Source organism: Rhinolophus ferrumequinum, chromosome 18, assembly GCF_004115265.2.
Source record: "Rhinolophus ferrumequinum isolate MPI-CBG mRhiFer1 chromosome 18, mRhiFer1_v1.p, whole genome shotgun sequence".
Classification (NCBI taxonomy): Eukaryota; Metazoa; Chordata; class Mammalia; order Chiroptera; family Rhinolophidae; genus Rhinolophus; species Rhinolophus ferrumequinum.
In genome coordinates, this window is record NC_046301.1 from 22,556,923 (window position 1) to 22,580,164 (window position 23,242).

General features: G+C 34.4%; 1 protein-coding gene across 3 annotated transcripts in view; it reads right to left on the reverse strand.

Annotated features, from left to right (window-relative positions):
* The window catches only part of LRBA (LPS responsive beige-like anchor protein), a 575,445-nt gene that overhangs the window by 365,959 nt on the left and 186,244 nt on the right, over positions 1-23,242 (reverse strand). For all 3 annotated transcript variants that reach the window (XM_033134087.1, XM_033134086.1, XM_033134088.1), the window contains one exon: positions 1,840-1,948. In XM_033134087.1, coding sequence (XP_032989978.1) covers positions 1,840-1,948 — 109 coding nt within the window. The remainder of the gene's footprint in view (positions 1-1,839; positions 1,949-23,242) is intronic.

Below are 23,242 nucleotides of genomic sequence, written 5' to 3' on the forward strand. Positions count from 1 at the left end.
TAAAAGCATGTTGTGACTTCAACTTATTTTCACAGTCAGAAAAACGAAAAAATAAAGGATAGAAGTAAATGTAAAACAATCACAGAATCTAGTAAATGGTGAACAGGAGTTCTTGTATTACACTTACAAATTTCCTATACGTATCTAATTATTTCAAAAGGAAAGACGGATTCATTCATATTCTCAATCTCTCTCTCTCTCTCTCTCTCTCTCTCTCTCTCTCTCTCTCTCTCTCTCAGCATGGAATGACTTTCCAGTAGCTTACATTTTGTTTTGTATTAATGAGATTTTACAGTTTTGTTCCAAATAGTGCATTTCTTATAGAATTTGATCCCAAATATTAATCTTGCCTTAACTATAAACAGGCTATATTTCTAATTAATATTCTTAGCTGACTACTGCTTGCTAGTCAAAAGAAAAGCTATTAATTTTTTTATATTATCTTGTATCCTAGAATCTTACCAAAGTCCCTATTAATTGTGGTAGGAAAATGTTCAAGAATCTCTTAGATTTTCCTAAATCACAGCATTAACAATCTGAAAGTTTTATTTCTTCTTCTCTAGCATTTGTATTAACTGTATCTTGAAGTTACAAGGATATAAAAAAGAAATAATTAAATAATGGTGACTGTAGACATTACTTTTTTCCAGCTTTTAAGAGAAATTGCTTGAGCCATTTAAAATGATGTTTAGTAAACAGTCTATCATATTCAGATTCTTTTCCTATATAGACGTTTTTCTAAAAGTTTGAGAAAATAAAACTGGCTGCTAAAATGTATCACATGCTTTTTTTCTACCATTTATTGATATCTTCACATTTTTCCATTTTGATTTGTTGACATAATTTACTTAGGAGGTAGATATCTTAATCTTAAACCATCTTTGAATTCCATGAATAACTTCTAAGTGGTCATGGTATATAATTCATTATATTGTTGGGAGTATATTGGTTAAAGTTTTAGTTCGAATTTTATACCCACAGCCTTAAATTAAATTGGTCCTTTAGTATTGTATTTTTCCAGTACCTCTTTTATGTTACGATGATTGTATAAAATGCCCTGGAGCAGTTTTCATCTTTTTTTAAATGTACCAGAAAAATATCAGCAACATTTGAATTATCTGCTCTTACCATGACAGAAAGAATTCAGATGGTGTTTACTTTTTTCCAATTCTTAGCAAGTGTACTCGTCAAATTTTCTAATTCACCTTAGGTGTGAACTTTTCTAACTGATATAGATAGCTAAAAAATACCATTAGTTTTCTCTACGAATTTACGTTTGTTACACATGTTCAGGTGCAACTGCTGAAATAATCAGTGGTCCCAGGATGGGTCTGTCACTTGGTCCGCGTTGAGGATTCAAGGGGAAAGCTAAATGCTCACTCATTTCCTCTCCTAGAGAGATTAGCATGTTCTCAAACCACAAAGGTAAAGAAACTTCATGCCTCTGTATTCAGCTTCACTCTAGAAACCTGGAACATCTAATCTGTACCATAGGGGTTTTCATTTCTGGTTAACTAGTTTTGTCTTGCCCAGAGAGGGCAAAAGTCCTTCACTAATTTATTTTATTGTTAAACTATCAGAGCCAAGACCCAGCTTACATGGTTAAGATCAGGTCAGCCAAACACCGAAGCTGATGCGAATAACTGATAGATGAAATGGAGCTGAGAACACAGGGCTACAGGGACTTCTACTATCTTCCCAGAATCCCCAGTGATTCTCTCACAAATTAAGTTTTAATGTTTTTATGATACATACCATACTTCCATTTTACATAAGCAGTTTCCAGTGATTCCCATCAAAAGTTATAATTTCCCCACTCAAAGCATAAGTTTAACTTACCTCAAATTCCGCATGTCTGTGAATATCTTCTGCTCGCTGCCTGCTCAGGATAAATTCAGCTTCATTTGCTACTCTTACTAGATGATCCTTCATTGTTTGGCTAAGCAACCTATAAAAAGATGAATACTGTCAAATAAATTTATGTACGCACACACATTATGTGGTATTTACTGTGCAAAGGTGGTATATTTTGTCGTTTGATCAGAAGAGAATGTTGACTCCTCTTCTGACATCATACCCAATGAAGTACCATTAGCTCACACTAAATAACTGAAGAATAAAACAGTGAAAAGCTTTCCTTCTGGCAACAGCATATTACCTTTTATCAAACTAGCTACCCCCCAAAAAAAAGGAACTGAAAATGCTTGGTTAAATTTATGTTGTAATCTTTTTGAAGATATTGCAGAGTTTCCAAGGCAGCTGAGCTATAAGGAGCCAAGATCCCAGAGAAGAAAGTCCATGGAAGGCATTTGGCATGACTTTCCCCATTGAAACATTTGCTATACACAGGTGGGAACATAAAAGCTGAACAAAGTTGTGATCAGTTTTACAGAGCTAGGGACACAAAAATTGAATTTTGTAACCTGTCAAGGTGGACGGGGTCCTAGTAGATTATTACCCAGACTTACAGAAGGACTCCTCTTGGCACTGAACCGGTGACAAGCTTTGGTTTACATTACATTGGGCAAAGGGAGGATTCACGAAGGGCAGGATAAAGCAGAACAGTGCTAGATTTCATGACATTACTCAGAATGACACCAATTTAAAACTTATAAATTGTTTATTTCTGGAATTTTTCTTTTATTATTTTCAGACCACGGTTGGCCCTAGGTGACTAAAACCATGGAAAGTGCAACCATGGATAAAGGAGGACTTCTGTACCTGTACATTATAATATAAGAAAAAAATGGCTTTAAGAAGCAAAATTAGAGCTAAAGATTTAAGGACTTCAAATGATTAGATAAATGGAACAAAGATATTAAGAATTTTGAGATTCTATATTTGTATGTACCAAAGAATATGGCTTATCACTAGGTGTAGAAGATATAATGCTGTAGAATATTTTTTAACAATATGATTACAACCTTGATCTAATTGACATATATATAACACTACTTCCACTAAGTGAAAAATAAACAGTCTTATCAGGTAAACATGGAACAAATGGGCAAAATGTGGGGTAGGAAAAATTTTTGTAATAGATTTCAAAGGAAATCATACTGAATGTGTTTTCTGACACAGTAGAACTAAACCAGAAAAAAATAACGAAACAGAACACTGTGCAAAGAGATTCTCAGATGGCCCCCAACTTTCCTAACTGTCTCCTAGCCACTTTAGAAGTTAGTGCAATGTCTTACCAATGATTTTTGGATAACATCATTGGGGTATTTTTCAAATGCTATTACATAGTACACATTCAGGCATTACAGATCAAAACAATCCCTAGTGCAATTTTAAAACTGCTAATGAATAACTTCCTATGATTCTACAGCTAGAGAAGGCAAGGGCTTTCATGAGTGCAGATGTGAAATACTGGTTTGTGCTTCTTAGTTTATCTCTAGAGACTAAAAACCACATCGTGAATTTAACATCAATATATTGCCTTACAGCACTCAAACATTAATTGAATTGATTAGTCAATGGCACAACATTTTCCCAGTCCCCAAACAAGCAACCTCAAAGTTATTCTAGTCTCCTCCCTCTTCTCTACCACCTTCCTCCAGGCTCCTAATCAATCAGCAAACACTGTCAGTATTTCCTCTGTAATATTTCCAGATTTAATTTATGCTCTCCATGTCACAGTCAATGTCCTAAAACTCAAACCTTAATCATTTCATCCACATTATAACTGAATAAGTCTTCTGAGTACTTACTGTGACCTTTTAACATTTTCCTCCACAATTCCCTCTGCCTTCTGACTACCTCTTCAACAGCTACTATTTTAAAAAGAAGACACTAAGCACTAGAAATGAGCTTTCCTTACATTTTAGTTTAGGAGAAAAAGAATACTATAAGGTCCTTTCCAGCTTTAAACTCTATAATATAAATGCCGTGGAGGACTCTAAGATGACCTCCAATAAGTAAAGGTCTTGTATGAGCCCATCCCATTGAGTTTAACCTGGCCAGAATCTGGGGCTTGCATCTAGGACATCGAATATAGAAAAGACAACAGGACAGTCATTCCTTAATTAGGTGACTTTACACAGCAAAGGTGATGGGATACTCACTCCTGTGATGTTACATGTGTAAGGTTCTGCCTTAGCAGACTGGAGAGATTCTTCTGCCAGCTTTGAAAAAGCAAGCTGCCATGTCGTGAGAGAGCCTTGTGACAAGGGGCAGCCTCTAGGAGCTGAGATCAAATCCTACGGAAAGTCAGCAAGAGAATGAGGACCTCAGTCCTACGAGTGAAAGAAAGGACTGAATTCTGCCCACAACCACAGGAGATTACAAGAGGACTCTATGCTCCAGAGAGGAGCAGAGCTTGGCCAACGACTCACTGCACACTTGTGAAATCTCTAAGTAGAGGATCCGGTTGAGCTGTGCCCAGACACCTGACACAGAAATTTTAAGACAGTAAGTGTATGTTGTTTTCAGCTGTAACATTTGTGGCAATTTATTATGCAGCACTAGATAAAGCACAAGTACTACTACAAGGTCAGAATACATGTGCTATCAGTTCATCACAGGCAAAGATCACTGTGAGTTCTCAAGATGGATAAAGCACCAACAGAGAGACCATAAAGATGAGGCTTGAATAGAGGGCAAAAGCAACAAGGAGAGGAAAGGTCACTGCAAACACTATGAAAAAAGTTATGAAGAGGGGAAAAAAGTGTGTTATATTTTGAAGAGGATCAAAACATCCCTTCCTGCCATTTACTTTTCAAGATGGACATTTACTGCATAGATAGATTGATGGATCGATAGACAGATAATATTCTGTCTTGATGTTTTATTCTCTCTCTCTTTTTTTTTTTGGTGTTTGAGTATAAAAGTAATATATTTTTTAAAAAATAAAAATTAAAAAATCACGCAACACTTGAACAATGAAGCAACAATTGAAAGCTCCCAACCCCCATCCATTTCTCAGAATAAGCCACCACCAATAAGTTTATGTTCCCATCCTTACATTTTTCTAAACTTATAAAAACATGTGTATATGGTATCTTGTACATATACATATACACATAGTAATTATTTATATGTGTGTATACATATGTATGTGCTTTTGTGTACAATATTTTTTTAATGTTAAAGGAGTCAAACTATATAAATCTGTTTATTTTACTTAATGGTGCCCCATTCTCATCAGAGGATTTCTGCAGATGGCACGCACCATAATTTAGCAAACTTTTCCCTAGTCAGAGGTCATTCACCCTTTCCTTCTCTACCCTGACACAAACATCACTGCAATTTATCCAGTTACTGACACTAGAAATATTAGTTGCACTTGACTCTTCCTGCTTTGACAATCATCAATACCTAAGTACGGTCCGTTCTACCTCTGCAATAACTCTAAAAGCTGTTTGTCTCTATAATATCCTCAAATACCCCTCAAGCACTCAACATCAGGGCTTCAATTCCTACAATAGCCTCCACCTAAACTTCTTTCTCTTAGTCTCATTATTCTAGCCAATGCTTCACGGGGCCGTTTTTCTAAAATGAAAATCTTACTGTACACTTTTAAAAAAATTTAACTGCTTTGCCATGATCTACAAAAGAGCATTAACAACTTCACATGGCTTAGAAACCAGACTCATGTTTGTTACCCCTTTGTACTCATACGACTGTTGTACTCTCGCAACACTTTGCATCTGTTCCTACTAGTGTCTCAGCCAGGAATGACCTCACCTCTAATTCCATCCTGCCTATCTTTCAAAGCGCATTTCAAAAGTCAACTAAATAAAACCTTTTCTGATCTTTCATCTGTTTTCCTCCAAAGAACGAATCCCCTACACAAAGGTCCATGTGCCTTTTGTGTGGTACTTACTGCATTGGATCGTTCTGTATGACACAATCTCAATTATGTATTTCCATATCTTGTCTTCCATTCCCAATTGTACCAATCATATATCGTGTATCCTTGTAACCACAGACCACAGAACACTGCCTGATCACTGCTGGGGGCCCAGCAGTGCTTTTAAGGAAAATAAACTCATAATGCTCGCTTATGCCAAGCATTTTAGACTACTATATGTGAATACAAAGATGCATGAAACTATCCATTATAATCAAATATAAGAAACTACGACTATCTGCAAATGTTAGGGTAATTGTGATAAATACCTTACAGTTCTTAGAACATTTCCTTTTCTTCTCTTATCTTCAACATGAAATAGCACTTCCCTGGTTTTCCTCCTACTCAGTAGCTGCTGCTTCACTGTCTCCTTTCCTACTGCCTCCTTTTCTGCATTAGTTCTAAACGTTGAGGCAGCCCAGAACTAAGTTCTGTGCCCTTGCCTCTATTTTAATTATAGAATCCATCCCATGACCTTTAATTCTCACCTGTTACTGCTGATTCCTCTATCTCTAATCATACTCTTGGTTTCCTGTATTTTCAACTTACAAAGCCAATTGTCCAACTAAAATTTTCACTTGGATACCCAATGGGCATTTCAAATTTAACATTTCCCAACAGAACTCTTGATTCTACCTATCCACTCTCAATAAAACCTCTTCCCCACCCCATCTCATTTTTTCCCATGTCTATAAATAGCAATTAAATCTACTTAAATTAACCCTATGATTAAGCCTTTACTTATTTTTCCTTCACCTCCATGAAAGCAATTCATGAAAACAAGTTCTACTGCTTTAGCTCTTAATATATCACATATCTGTCTGTATATCTCCATCACATCAGCTGTCACATCAGCCTAAGCCATGTTCATCTCTTGCCTGAATATTTCAGTGGTATCTCCACTGATTTATCTGCATCATATAATGACCCTATCACAATTCATTCTTCTAAAAAACATAAGTCATGGTATTGGGAAAACTGGATATCCACATGCAAAAGAATGAAGTTACTTACACCATGTACAAAATTAACTCAAATGCATTAAAGATCCAAATGTAATACCTATAATTATAAAACACTTAGAACCTGATTCTAAACTGAGCAAAGTACTGATATGTCTCCAAAGAAGATATATAAATGGCTAATAAGTACACAAAAAAAGGTGCTCAAAATCACTAATCGTTAAGGAAATACAAATCAAAACAAGGAGATATGCCACATACCCATTAAGGTGGCTACTGCTGAAAAACAAAACAAAAACACTAAAAATTTGTGTTGGCAAGAATATGGAGCAATTGAAACCCTTGTGCACTGTGGATAGGAAGGTAAAATTGAGCAGCCATTAAGCAGTATAGCAGTTCCTCAGAAAATTAAAATATGATCCATATTTTATATGGATAATATAAAGATCATACCAGCAATTCCATTTCTGGGTATATAGCAAAAAACAAAACAAACAAACAAAAAAACCCCACACACACAGAAAGCCGGGACAAGCAGTACAATAATTACTCATGATAATCAAAGGTAAAAGCAAACCAGTGTTCATCAATGGATAAGTGGATAAATAAAATGTGATATATACATATAATAAAATATTACTCTGTCTTTAAAAGGAAGGAAATTCTGACACATGGATGAAACTTGAAGAAATTATGCTAAGTGAAAAAAGCCAGACACCAAAACACAAATATTGTATGATTCCACTAATATGAAGTATCTGAAATAGTCAAATTCATAGATAAAATGTACAATGGTGATTGCTAGGAGCAAGTAGGGGTGTAGAGGGAAAATCGGTAATTATTTAACGGCTAGAGTTTCTGTTTTGCAAGATGAAATGAGTTCTGGAGATGGATGGTGATGATAGTTGCAAAACAATGTGAATGCACTTAATGTCACTGAAGTTTTCATTTAAAACGGTTAAGATGGTACATTTCACGTTATGTGTATTTTACCAGTTAATAAATAAATTAAAATTTAAAAAAATAAACACATGGTTATATGTCACAATCACCAAAAAACAAAAAACAAAAAAAACCCTAAGTCATATCACCCCACTCCTCTGCTTAAAACTTGCAATGTTGTCTTACTGAACAAAATTAAATTCACATTTCTTACCTCAGCTTACAGGGCCCTATGACCTGAAACTCGAATACTTCTGACATTTCCAACCTCACTCTCTCCCTTGTTCATTTGGCTCCAGCCATTCTGGCTTTTCATTTGTTGCAGTAATACACTAGCATCAATCCGCCCTCAACACCTTTGCTCTTGCTAGTTCCTCACCTCAAGATGTTGTGACCCATCTCAAACTGGTTGCTACTTCTCTCCTCTTCACAAATCTCTAAACACTACCTTGGCCTCCCTGTAAGCTTTCCCCTCTTCACTCTCTTAACATCATCCTGCTGTTTTCTTCCAAATGTGTATTACTCTCTGAATTCTTATTTGTTCATTAATTTGTTTCTTATTTGTCCTCCCTTCATGACAGTAGAGGCTTATTCACAGGTACATTTTCAGACTCACGAGTGCCTGGCACATAAATACAGTAAATCAATAGGTACTAAATGAATGACAGAAAATGAGTGTCAAAACCACCTCCCAATCTATTTTTTGTTTTGTTCTTTCTTTACATCCAAAATCTTCATTTCCTTAGGCTCCAATTCAATCTTCTTTCCCTCTATGGAATATTAGGCAATTCTATCCTACAAACACCCTATTTTATGTCAATCTTTATCTAATGCTTATTGTGTATACAGCATATATTATACTTGCTTACACAGTATCATAAAAATTCTACTCAATTGCTATACATATCCTCTATTCTCCCTATCGGACCACAGCTGATTGAGTAAAGACATCTTTTACTTATTCTTCTTTTTTAATCAACCATAGCACCTAAGAGGTACTGTTCAGGTAGGCTGTACTCAATCGTTATTTGATAAATGGATAGCTTGTGACAATGCTTTAAAGGAAATAGTCTCAAGTATGTAAATTTATCTAAGTAATTGAAAGCAAAACTCTAGGTCAGACATAACTGTAACAGAAATTTAAGTTTGAAACATTTTCACTGAATACAAAATATTGCTGTCTAATCGTACTTATTTAAAAGAATATTATAAAATTTGATTAGGGTGTATATAATCAATATTACTTCCAAAGAAGAAAGGAAGCAAATACATTTTTCTTAATAATTTACAAAATGCTTTTTAAATCTAGTATTTCAGAAGGCCTTGGCTACACATCCCCTCTCCCGTTTATTTTAAGACACACAAATATGAATTTTCTTTAAATATGAAAAATATGAAAATGAAATAAGATACCTAAATGAATATTTTCTTTGCTTTTTAAAGGATCTAGTTTTATATATATGTATACATATATACAAATTATACAGTATTTAGCAACTGTAATTTATCTAATAGTTGTACAAGCTGTTCTTTCCAACACAGAATTAGAGATAAATTAAAGTTTTAATTATAATCAGCAGTCTCAAAATATTAGGTTTACGCTATAGCAGGTTATATCTCTAAATACAGAGCACAAAATGATTCACATATTTTAATATAAAGAAAAAAAACTATGTATAATTTATACCTACAGTGCAAGGAGAGAAAAAAATGCTTGTGTCAGCCTTAGGAAACAAACAGCCCTATCAAGTGACCAACTAGAAAAGATTCACGCCAGAGGCTCAATAAATAACAGTAATGATGACAACCATCTCCCATAACTACATTACAGCCCATTGTCCACATCTGATTATACTAGTCTAGACCTTGGGTAAGCACATACACACATTTTCACCAAGAGTTTTCCAATATCACTGCTATGCTTCCTGGGCTTTCTATGACCCCCATTAGCAGCAACTGTCAGATTTTCTCTACTAAACATCTTCACCACTGATGGGAAAGGAAAGTTACCACTCTTCCGTACCCTAACAACTTAGAATATGAAAGCAATGCTCCTGAATTGGCAATCCTTCTAACATACATGTAATTGCTTTAGAATTAACTACAGAGAATAGTCACAGACCAAATTTGAGAGGAAAAAATTATTTCCGAAGTCTTCCTTCAATAATATGACAACAACTAAAATCTCACCTTAAGGACTATATAAGGACTATATCTCCTTATTAATATAGTCTTTATTCTTACACTGCAGAATTGTTACCTAACTCTCCATGTAACTGCCTTCTTGTTTACGTCTCTCTCCTTCCCACCGCCAACACGTACATGGCATAGTCAATAATTCAGTATCACAAAAATCCTTAAATTGGTATCTTTCTACTCCTTTCTGAGGTAAAGCTCTCTGTAACAACTTTAAGAAATGCAAAGGGATGCCATATCATAGAATACACAAGCTTGAAGCCTTAGAAAGAACAGACTGGTAACCAACAAAATATTATTTTTTAAAATAACCTTTCAAAATGCATTGGCCTTCTGCATACATATTTAAAACCAATCTAGATCTTTCTCAGTTTAGAACTAGCCCAGGCCATACCCACTTCTTCTGGAAGCCAATATCCTTTATCAGGGAGCTACAATGTATTCATATACTTTTCCACAATTGGAATGGAAATAGCAAATACTCCAGAAAGTTATTTCTTCCTAAAAATATAAGAGCTCAATAATTTAATATAAATTTCAAATTTAACATAAAGGTCACAGCCTGACATCAACCAGTTTTCCAAACTTATTTTGTACAATAACCCCTAGTTGAGTATTTTCCAACAATAATTCATGGTAGTAGTGAGGCTAGAATGCAAGAGGAACAAATTGGCATTTCTAGACCAGGGGTGTCCAAACTGTGGCCTGTGGGCCAACTGCGGCCCGTGATCCATTTTTTATTGGCCCGCAGCAAATTCCAAAAATATATTTAGTTTCCTTAAATAAACCAGGTGAGGCAATACGTACTTCACCTCGAGTGAGTGGCCCGGCTGTTTGTGTATTTTACGGCATATGGCCCTTGGTGAAAAACGTTGAAAAAACTTTGGACACCCCTGTTCTAGATGAAAGAAATTCTTAGGACTATAGAAAAATTTATCCTCAAGAATGTGTATATAAATGAGCAGTGAAAGGTTTTATTTAGAAAAGCAACATTGAGGGAAACGACTCTGCTTACTCCAGCATTTGCTTATCTCTTCATAGGAACTCAGCCTTTTGGATCCCACCTGACCACGGCATTTACATTCCAACATCACCTGCCCCACATTGCACCTACTCTCTTCTCTCATTGTTTTAACTTCCTTATAGTGTTTATCACCTTCTGACATAACATAAACGTTTGTATTTCTTCATTGTCCATCACTGACAATTTAAATAAACTGTACAAGGGGGAGAATGTGTATTCTGTCCACTGCTGAATCCCCAAAGCCCAGAACACGGACGAGCACAGCTGGTATACGAAAATAGTTTCTGAATGTAGTGAATTGGCTCTGTCTTCATTTAATTGTCATTTAACGATTCTCAAAGTTCAGCTTTCTTACTTTTTCTCTGATCCTTCATTTGCCTCGCTTTTTTCCTATACTCATTTTCATTTTCTATAGCAAATGATTCCATTTATATATAAACTGTTGTAGTTTTTAAAAATGTGTAAGGCTATCACACTTCTATACAAACACAAGCGTATTGCACAGGCATCCTGAATCCACATCCCCTTTTTCCAAAAGTTACATACTTTGGCCTTGCTGAGAAAGGCTAAACAACAAATCCTGCACTGCTAAACACTTAATGCACTGAAACCTAGAACATAATTTAAATGTAGCACCATTTTTTTTACATCAATCAGAACAAAATAAGCCTAAAAAGTAACCATATAAAACTGAGATCAAGTTAGAAAATTAACAGCGAAAAGTAATTTGACCCTACTACTGTTTTAAACCCGAACAAATAAAGAAATAAGAAAAGTATGTTTATCCTAATTAAGGGGAGTAAATTCTCGTCCTCTTTGATAAGCTATTAAACTTTCACAAAGTGCTAAACACTAATTTGTCTAATCTTTAAGAGGAAAGAATAGCACAAACCTCTTTTTAAACAACGCATGTACACTTCATTATCAATTGAATTCAGGGTTAAGAGTAACGAGAGATGAAAATCTCCCCTCAGAAAAACCTTTGAATCAATGATGTCTTACTCTACCCCCAAAATTAGATCATATACAAACAATTGTTATAATATTTAATTAAAGGTTTTTGAGAAATATCTTACTTCACATATAATTTTAAAAATTTAACCAGAAAGCACATGACTTTAAGAAACAGTTCAGTTTCCAAGAGATATACTCTACTTCAATTCAGACTTTGTCTTCGTTGGTTCAGATTAAGACTATATCCTAGCCACACCATGTACTTAAGAGCAACAAATACCTTTGTCTTTTACCAAAATATAACCCAGATAATGGATAAGGGGTTAGAATAAAGTAAAATATTTTGCCCTTTTTCCCCTCTCTCCCTCCCTTCTCCGTCTTCACTTTCCCTTCCATTTATCCTTCTACTCACCTGTTCCATAGACATTTATTAGAAATCTATGATATTTAGAGTGAAGGGAAATGCTGGAGCTACTAAATGAATGCTCAGAAAGCAAAAGTGCAATCTAAGCAGTTGAATTTTGAAGAGACAGACAAGTGTATTAGTACTAGAAACATTATGTCTTTTATGAGGGCCATTTACATATTCGGATACAAGTCTGAATTATTGCTGTAATAAGCAGATACCGAATATCCCCAGAGGATAATTAAAGCAATGTGTCCAACAGTATGTGGGATAATCTGCCCTTTCTGTACTTTTGAAGGAGAGGGAAAAGAAAAGAGCCATAATATAGCAGATTTAAGAGTAAAATCCCAGCAAGCTAAACCCAACACTATAATTATAGGTCATTATATAATTATTTATGTAATTAACAATGTATAAAACTCAAGATGAGAATTTGTATCTTAAAAGTTTTAACAAATATTGTACCTTAAACTTTGTTTCACAGTGTACTACTTTACTGATTTTTACCATAAAAAATTTTAAAATTTTGATGAGCCAATGAAATTGTGTCTGTTTTTCACTTTAAAATATAAATGAGAAAAAATAAGCAATTACAAAACAAGAAAACATTAAACTCCATAGGATTCCTTGACATTTTAAACTATAAAATTTTTATTTATAGAGAATTTGCACTAATTTTTCAGAATTGCAAAGCATAAGTAAAACAGGACCACCTAAACATGTAAAATATACAGGATGATTAGTATTTATCCAATGCATCATTCCTTCTAATTAATACAAGCCAAACAAGTGAAGTTATTACACTTAGTAAAGCTCATTGAGTAGCTGCCTTGAACAACATCAGGAGCTTAAAATGCTCTAATAAATATTTGTTGAATAGATGGTAGGTCGGCAGGCAGGAAGACAGGAAGCTACCTAGCTGCTAGATCTATTTCTGCTGGCAAAATTAATACCCATATTGAGATACTAAAGTGTTTAGAACAAATATCAACAAAACCAGTGAGAACCATAGAAACAAGAAGAAAGGCAAAATATGAAATCTAAACAACTCCTTTATCCAAATGAGAAAAGACTTTTAAGATTCCATGACAAAGAATTTAAAAATGTAAGCAACAGTTCTATTGGAATTAGTTTAATTCATTTATTAACTAAATATATTTTTAAAGTGAAGGAAAACCAATTAATATAAAACAAAATTAGATACACAACTAAAGTAACTGAAACCCAATATGCATGATAATGTGACCGTCTACATTTGAATTTAGTGCAACAGTGAACCTTCAGATTTCACTTAAGGCAATGGTGACAACTGACTTTCCTATTTCCCATTAATGTGGTGCCACTGCATAACACAACATTTCAAGAGAAGGCACTGATATTCTTTAAAGAATTTAAAACTGTTTTAAAAAACTTGTGCCTTTCGGAAAGAATCAACTCTTTCAGATCAATTGCTTGCATGTTTATAAACTAACTTGAGATAATAGTGATGATAATGATGTAATATACAACAAAATTATGATTCAGGAATAACAATGTTCTTCCTCATAAAATGTAGAAATTTAATTTTAACTTAAATTTTTTACTACATTTATATGTATTTTCTTCTGTCTTGGTAAAAAACTGTCAAAGAAATATTACTTGATTGTGTCAGTGATTGCTGATTTTTTTTATTATAAATCAATTTGTTTAAAATGGAATGTGTACATGAAAAATATCAATAATTGAACTCAAAAGTATCAAAACAATGTATTTACAGAGAAAGTCTCTTATCAATTAAACAGGTAAGTTAACAGAAACATTTGTACCAAACAATTACTTATCTGTGACCTAAGTAATTGATTTGCTAATGATAGCCATCAAGTCTGATAAACCTTATGCTGTAGTCTCATTCTGTAAAGGTCTTCATGTTATTTACACTAATAAAACATTAATCAAGGACCAAATTTATAGCAGTTCCTTTATAAATGAGGTCAAGGCAGGTCAGACTTACATAATAAGAAAACCAAAAAGGTTAGTCTCTGCAGTGAAAAGAAAAACCCTTATTACTTATTCTTATGGCCCCTGGGATTATTAAGTCCAGTAGCCGAGCACTGCAAACTACTTCACAAATACATCCACAGCTATGTAAACTCATTTAACCTCAATGTATTGGATATTTATAAAAGGAAAGCCAAATCCACTAATTTAAAAAAAATAAATCTCTGAATTGTTCCTTTAAAATATACACTACCCTCTAAATAAAGAGATAATGGAAATTTCAGATACTACCTCTACTATTTCACTAATGGAAGTTCATTTTCTTTCCACCACTGCTTATTTCTTCCATTTACTTAAAAGACAAAGGCTAAGTACTTTCTATAGGCTAAGGACTGAAGTAAAGAAAACAGTGTCTAACCACAGAACGTTAACCAATCCAAATAGAGTAAGAGAAGCAAGGGAAGAATTCAGAAAAAGGGTATTATAAAACCTATGATCACAGATGATGTAAAAACAAGTTATTCAAATAATTGTTTCCCCAATAAGAAATAGTAAGAATCAGCTATTCTGGATAAGGATATTTGAAAATAACATAATTCACTTCTTCACAAAATATAGTAATTTTTTAACGTAAAATATTTCTTATATGTAAATGTATTTTCTTTTCTCTTGATAAAAATCTTCAAAGAAACATCACCTGACTACTATCAAGATTATCTGTATAAAATGAATTTATGTTTAAGAAAGAATGTTGGTTCATTAAAAACAAAACAAACCAAAAAAACAATAATTGAAATCAAACCTATAAACACAATATTCTTACAGAGAAAATATCTTATTAAATATAAATATTTACTGAATTAGCAGGGCACTTCTCTTGAAGCCAGGGATATAACTATAAACAAGACACAGGGAGACTGCCCTTATAGAACATAAACATACACTTTACAAGAGGAGGTAGACAATAAAGATAAACATGGAATAAGAGTAAGAGACGGGAAAAAAATTTAAGAAATGAAGGGTAACTTGGTATCTCGTCTGAGGAGGTGACACCTGAACTGGGACTTAAATGAAAATGAACCAGACATGAAGAGATCTGGTGATGGATCTTCTAGCTATGGTAAATTAAAAAAAAAAAAAAAAAAAAAAGAAGACAACAAATAATCTCCCAGAAAAACAAGTACAGAATTGAATGATACCAATCATTTCAGGGTTCTGAAAATCCACCAAAGGCAAACGACAAAATCCCCAATAATTTATTCACAAAAATCTTCTAAACACCGAGTAAGAACAAACAGAGTTTGTGGCAATCGTTTCTGGGAATGTTGCACTCAAACACCATAGGCTGTGGCGACTGATGGAAAGAAGCCACTTTCAAACCCACAGAGCTGGCTAACTTCATCTGGAAGAGAAAGCAAAAAACTCATGCTAAGCTTAAAAGCCCATAGCTGTCCTAGACTGAGATTATATTTGCAGTTAGGGTGAGCAGGAGACCAGAGAACAAACCAGAAATTGAAGAGGGAGATCCTGAAAATGAAACGGCCACAGCTACATATCATATATACTAGATAGCTGAATAAGAATTGCACCCATTAGTGGCTGTCTTGTAACGCAAACACAGATACAGTGCAGACTTGAAAAAGATCAACGGGAAGTAAAAGGTAGGACAGATGAAAACTACCCCAAATTTGAATGCGTTCATCAAATGAAACATAGATCTACCAACCATATGTGGTCAAAGGTTTCACTAAAAGTTCCGACCAATCATTCACTGATCTCTAAGCTGTGGAGCAAAGGGATAGCCCTTAAAAAGCCAGACAAAACTAAAGAATTTTGAAAAAGCTAAATAGCAACATTAATAGCACCATACCACAACAGAGACAAATTCTGCAAATTAAGCCCAAGCAAGTAACTTAAAAATCAACAAACAAAACCAAATCCAATAATTATAAAAAGAAATATATACTACGACCAAGCAGGAATTATCCCCCGTATGCACATCCAGCTCAATATTCCAAAATCAATTAATGTAATCCATCATACATCAACAAGCTGAAAAGGAAAATCACATGATCATTGTCAACAGATGCAGAAAAAGCATTTGACAAATCCAACATCTATTCATGATAAAAACTCTCAATAAAGAACAAACTTCCTTTACTTGATAAAGAATATCTATCGTGTTTCCCCAAAAATAAGACCTAGCTGGACAATCAGCTCTAATGCATCATTTGGAGCAAAAATTAATATAAGACCCGGTCTTATTTTACTGTAAGACTAGGTATAATATAATATAATAAGTCGAGAACCACATGACTTCACTGACATGCGGGATATAAAACTGAAAGCAACAAAGGAACAACACAAAGAAACAAAATCTCAGACACAGACAATAGTTTAATGGTTACCAGAGGGTAAGGAGTAGGGGGGTGGTAGATGAAGGTAAATGGGGTCAAATATATGGTGATGGAAGGAGAACTGACTCTGGGTGGTGAACACACAATGTGACATATAGACGATGTATTACAGAATTGTACACTTGAAACCTATGTAACTTTACTAACAATTGTCACTCCAATAAATTTTAATTAAAAAAAAAGACATAAGAATATCTTTGTTCACAGATGATATAATTGTCTATGTATAAAATTCAAAATGATTGACAATAGCAAGGTTGCAGGACACAAGATAATATACAAAAGTCATTTATTATCCTATATACCAACAATGAACAAATGGAATTTTAAATTAAAAGCACAATACTATTTTTATTAGCACACCAAAAAATAAAATACTGAGGTATAAACAGAACAAAATATGTACAAAATCTATATGAGGAAAACTAGAAAACCAGGTAAATGAAATTAAAGAATTAAATCAATGGAGAAATAGTCATGTTCATTGATAGGAAGATACAACAATATTGTCAAGAAGTCAGTTCATCCCATCTTGGTCTATAGATTCAATGCATCCCATTCAAACTCCCAGCAAGTTATCTTGCAATCATCAACAAACTGATTATATAGTTTGTATGGAAAAGCAAAAAGTTGAGACTAGACAACACAATATTGAATGAGAACAAAGTTGGAAGACTAACATTACACTGCAGGTGTCAAGACAGTGTGGTATTGGTGAAAGAATAGATACACAGATCAATGGAACAGAATACAGAGCCAAGAAATAAACCCACATAAATATAGTCAACTGGTCTTTTGACAGAGGAGGAGCAAAGGCAAGACAATGGACCAACCACACTCTTTTCAACAAGTGACAACAATAGGGACACCTGGACAGCCATGCGAAAAAAATCAGTCTAGACATAGTCCTTACAGCCTTCACAAAAATTAACTCAAAATGGATCACAGACCTAAATGGAAAATTAAACACTGTAAAACTCCTAACAATAACGCAGGAGAAAACCTAGATGACCTGGGTATGACAGTGACTTTTTAAAAACAAACGAAAAGCTGGATCCACAAAAGAAATAACTAATAAACTGTATGTCATTAATTAAAAACTACTACTCTAAGAAAGACAATGTCAAGAGAATTAGAAGACATGATATAGACTGAGAGAAAACATTAGCAACTCTTAAAACTCAACAATAAGAAAACAACCCAGGGGGAGTGGAGTAGTAGATGAGGGTAAAGGGGATCAAATATAAGGTGATGGAAGGAGAACTGACTCTGGGTGGTGAACACACAATGTGATTTACAGATGATGTAATACAGAATTGTACACCTGAAATCTATGTAACTTCACTAACAATTGTCACCCCAATAAACTTTAATTAGAAAAATAAGAAAAAGAAGAAAACAACCCATTAGAAAAAATGGGCCAAAGACCTTAACAGACATCTCACCAAAGACGATATACAGATGGCAAATTAGGGAATGAAAAAATGCTCTATCATATGTTAAAAGGGAAATTCAAATTAAAACAATAATAAAATATCACTAAACACCTATTACAACGGATAAAATCAACTAATTCCATTCAATAGCTTCCTAAAGAATAAAATACATGAAAGTAAATTTTTTAAAGTATAATGCTTCTATACTAAAAACTGTACTAATAAAGATGATCTAAAAAAATGGAGCAACATTGTTTTCATGGGTTAGAAGTCTCCAAACTGTTAAAATGCCAATTTTCCCCAAATTAATCTATTTAGTCACTGTAATCCCAACAGGCTTTTTCAGAGATATTAAGAAGCCTATTCAAAACTTACATGGTAATGTAAATTATCTAAAATAGTCAAAACAATCTTCAAAGGAATATAAAACACTTAACCGACCTTATTTCAGAACATATTACAAACTCACAGTAATAAAGACAGTAAGGTAGTGGCATAAAGACACATAAAGAGACCAATAGAACAGAATTGAGAATACAGAAATAAATCCCTTATGTTTATGGTCAATTGATTTTGAAAAAGATGATGATAATTTAGTGGGGAAAAGGGTGACCTTTTCAATATATGGTGCCGAGATATTTGGATATCTACACAGAAAAATTGAACTTAGACCTTTATCTCACACTACGCAAAAAAGTAAACTCAAAATGAACCACAGACTTAATGTAAGGGCTAAAACGATAAAATTTGTAGGAAAAAAAAAATAGTATTTCTAGGAAAAAGAAAAAAATATTCAGGACCTGGTATTTAGGCTAAGATTTCTTCAATTATCTGACAAAAGAATAATTCATAAATTAAAAAAAAATAGGTAAATTTTACTTTATCAAAAATTTAAAACTTTTGCTCTTCACCAAAAACGAAAAGGGTAATTCATAGTCTGGGAGAAAATATCTGTAAAATCATGTACATGACAAGGACTTGTACCCAGAAATATATAAAATACTGTTTAAAAGTCAGAAGTCATACAATGAAATACAAAAAGAAGCAAAAGATGTGCACATTTTTCCAAAGAGGGTATATTCATATACAGTCAGCGCCTGAGAAAAACACTCAATATCATTAACCTTTGGGGAAATGCAAATAAAAACCACAGCAAGATACTTACTAGGCTGAAGAGGTGAAAACAGCTTGGCTTTTCTTAAAAAGCTAAACATAAACCTATGGTTCAACCCACCAATTCTACGCCTAGGTATCTACCCAAGAGAAATGAAAACATGTCCACACAAAGCCTTGTACACAAATACTCCCAGAAGCATTATTTACAACAGCCCAAAACAGAAAATCATCCAAATGTTCACTGACTTACGAATGGGAAAACAAAATGTGGTTTATCGATACAAAGGAATCAAAGGAATACTATTTATCAACAAAAAGGAATAAAATTCTGATACATGCCACAACATGGATGCAATTACCAAGAGTATAAGAACAGTGTTGGTGAAAGTGACAGAGATGCAAGAATTAATATCACTGAGATATAAATGGGGACACACAGTGATACCAATGATGAGCAATGGTAAATATAGTCTATATACATGAGATTCAAAGCGGACCAAGACCCTGGCCCCCTCTCCTGTGATGCTGTCCTCCATCCTACCTCAGCCATTACTGAATAGTCATATTCAGACCTCATCATTTCCAGTAACTAAATGGCCATGGTTCTATATATCCCACTCTCTACTACCTCTCGTGTTTATAGCTCACTCATTCTACTATCCCAACTCTGACAGTCCTTAGATGTCCAATCCATCCATCCTATCATTTTCTTTGCAGTCACTCTCTTTACTCAGCTCCTATGGTCAGTGATGACAATCACTCTCCTGCATAAAAGTATGACTTCCTTGACCTTCTCTTACTCGTACTCACATGGCAAAACCTACACCATTTTAAACCCAGATCTCACTCTATTTCCATATTTACCTACCAGCCTCTGCAGCTACAATTTCACGTCTTCCCATGTTACCATAAATGATCCATTCATACTCTAAGCCAATCCCTGCCATTTGTATACACATTCCCGTACTCTTTAATCTACTCAAAAATATAACCCATCTCTCCTACATCAATTTGCCCACTCATTAGAATGAAACTATATTGTCTCGCTCAAAATTTTAAGAACCCTATTTCCTGTGACTCTATTTCCCCCAACAAGCTACCACTCCTTTTTTTTTTTTTTTTTTTTTTTTTGCTCCCCTCTGCAGCAAAACTCCTCTAAGGAATTGTTTATACACATTCTCTAATTCCTCTTCTCCCATTCTCTTCACCTTTTCTAAATCCACTGCAAATGGGCTTTTTTCCACACTACTGGCCCCCAAACTACGCTTTTCCAAGACAGAAACAACATCTAAGCCAGTGGTCAAATCTTAGTCATTATGCTGCCACCTTAATAATTCCATCTAGTCTCAAGACATTAAGTACCATGTTAGTGCTTATACACCCAAATTTCTGTCTAGTCTATTTCTGTCTAGAAATAACTAGCCACTACCTATATAACATCTCTACTTAGATGTCTACTAGACATCTAAAAATCAGTATTTCCAAAACTGAACTGCTGTTCTTCTCCAATAACTGCTTTATCCACAGCCTTTTTCATCCTGGTTAATAGAAACACCATCTCTTCAGCTGCATAGGCCAAAAATCTTAAGAATAATACTTGACTCCTAGCTTTCTCTGATGTCCTCAGTCAATCCAACACCAAATCCTATCAGCTCTATCTTCAAAATATATTCATAACCGTTCTATTTCTTACCTCCTCTACTGCTAACTACCCTCGTCCAAGTCACCATCATGTTTAACTAGGGTTACTTACTACGGCAGCTCCCCAACTGATCCCTACACCCGTGTCCTTAAATTCCTACATGCATCCAAACTTTGCCTCCTCAAAATCCTGCAATGACTATCATTTCCCACAGAATAAACTGCAAAGGCTCTACCCAGAATCTTGCCCCATGCTTCCTCTCTGATCTCATTTCTTATTTCTCTCCAGTTTCATCACTTCATTATTGGCATACTAGCCTCGTTGCTCAAACATGCCAGGGAAGTTTCCGCGTGTATACTGGCTATTCCCAGGACTGAAATGCTCTTCCCCGACATGCCCCTATGGTTAACTCCCAGCACCCTTCAAGTGCTTGCTTAAATGTCCCTTTTTCAATGAGCTCTAATCTGACCACTCTATTTAAACTGCAAACCTGGCCAGCCCTTTATACTTCTTTCAAAAACCTCCATTCCCTTCAGTCTACTCCACATTACCTTTTTTCATACTACTTACCACCTTTCACATATAACTCAGTACTTATTTTGTTTATTGTTCATAGTCTGTCAATGACTGTTCGAATGTAAGAGCAACAAAAAAAGGATCTTTATCTGTTTTGTTCAGCGCTGTATCCTCAGCATCAAGAATAATTCACGGTATAGTCAGTGCATAATAAATATTGGCTGAATGAATAGATAAGGAAATAAAGGCTCACAGAAGTAAAAGTCCTTTTCAAATATCAAAGGGCTTACTTCAAAGTCAATACCCTTAATCAGAAGGCTATGCTGCCGTATCTAGTAAACGTAACAGTAACTTGCATAATTGAGGGTATTTACACTTAGTAGAGCCTCTACTAACCAAAATTGACTTTTATAACAAGTTTTCTTTAAAAAAAAGCAAGATTTTCTTTAAACAAATAAGCCCTATAAATTAAAGAAAATCTGTTAATCAGTGTTTTGCATTAAGTAGAACAAGTACATGTTCGATCAACAGCTCTCACCGCCTCACTCTTTTTCTATATATAAACTTTAAAAGCATCCAATAGCTCAGTGTTGAAATTCAGCCAAAGAACTATTTTTTTGTGAATAAGTACTTTGAAATTTTTGCTGAAAGTAAGAGGACTAAATTATTAGTCATTCACTCATTGAAAAATACCTATTGATTTCCTACCACTTGCCAGACTCCAGATTATAATTCAGCTTTCTCGCATGGATCATTGCAACAACCTTGCTACTGTCCTTGATTTCAATCAGGTCTCCTCTCGTTCAATCCATCCGAAACATGTGTGCTGGTTATTTTTCTAAAACCAAAATATCACAATTGTATTCCTATGCTTAAAAATCTTCCTAAGCTTCCCAACCTTTAAATGATAGTCCAACTATGCTAAATTAGGCCAAATGTAGTACAGGTGCCAAATTTTACGCCAATAATTTCTCTCTCTCTCTCTCTCTCTCTCTCTCTCTCTCTCTCTCTCTCTCACACACACACATACATATTCTATAAACTTTCACACATCAGTGTCTAAAGATATTCTATTCCCTCTATTTGCAGTGCGTTCCACACACAAATCCTCCAAATTATCCAAAATCCCTACTTTCCATCATCTACACGACTAAATCTACTCCTCCGTGAAAACACATCTCAAGAATCATGTTCCCTGGGTAAGTTTTACCTAATTCTTCCATACTACATTGTGGAGTCTCTTTTTTTTCTTATTACTACCTACCTTAGCAACTTATACTTAAATACATACTTCTAGCACAGAATCTACCATAAGACATTATAATTACAAGTGTATTTGTTTCCAATACTACTCTGTGAACAACTATAATTATTTGCTAAGTGGAAGAATTTAGTAGTAGAATTTAATATCAAAGAAAGTTATTAATACCGTTCCCTCCCTTTTCTGTAACATTAACGAGGTGGAGGCTGGCTTCCTAATGACTCGCTCCAATAGTTCCTATAGTGATGGTGTCAGTCTCGCAACAGTATCCAGAACACAATAAAGAAACATTCCTAAACAACAGTTTTTGCCAGGATGTTATTTCCAATGTCAGTCGATCATCCCTCTCAATCTATACCACGGATCATCAGTTCAAGTAATTCAAAATCAGCTGCCAAAACAGACACAAAGCAGCCCGTCATCATCTCCTCAATTTACTTCTACCTTTTAATTCTCTCTCTTAAATCTATTTTTTCCCTTGTATCTTTCTTTTCAACTCTGTACGTTCTTCACTTTTCTATCCTACTATTGATTTTTTT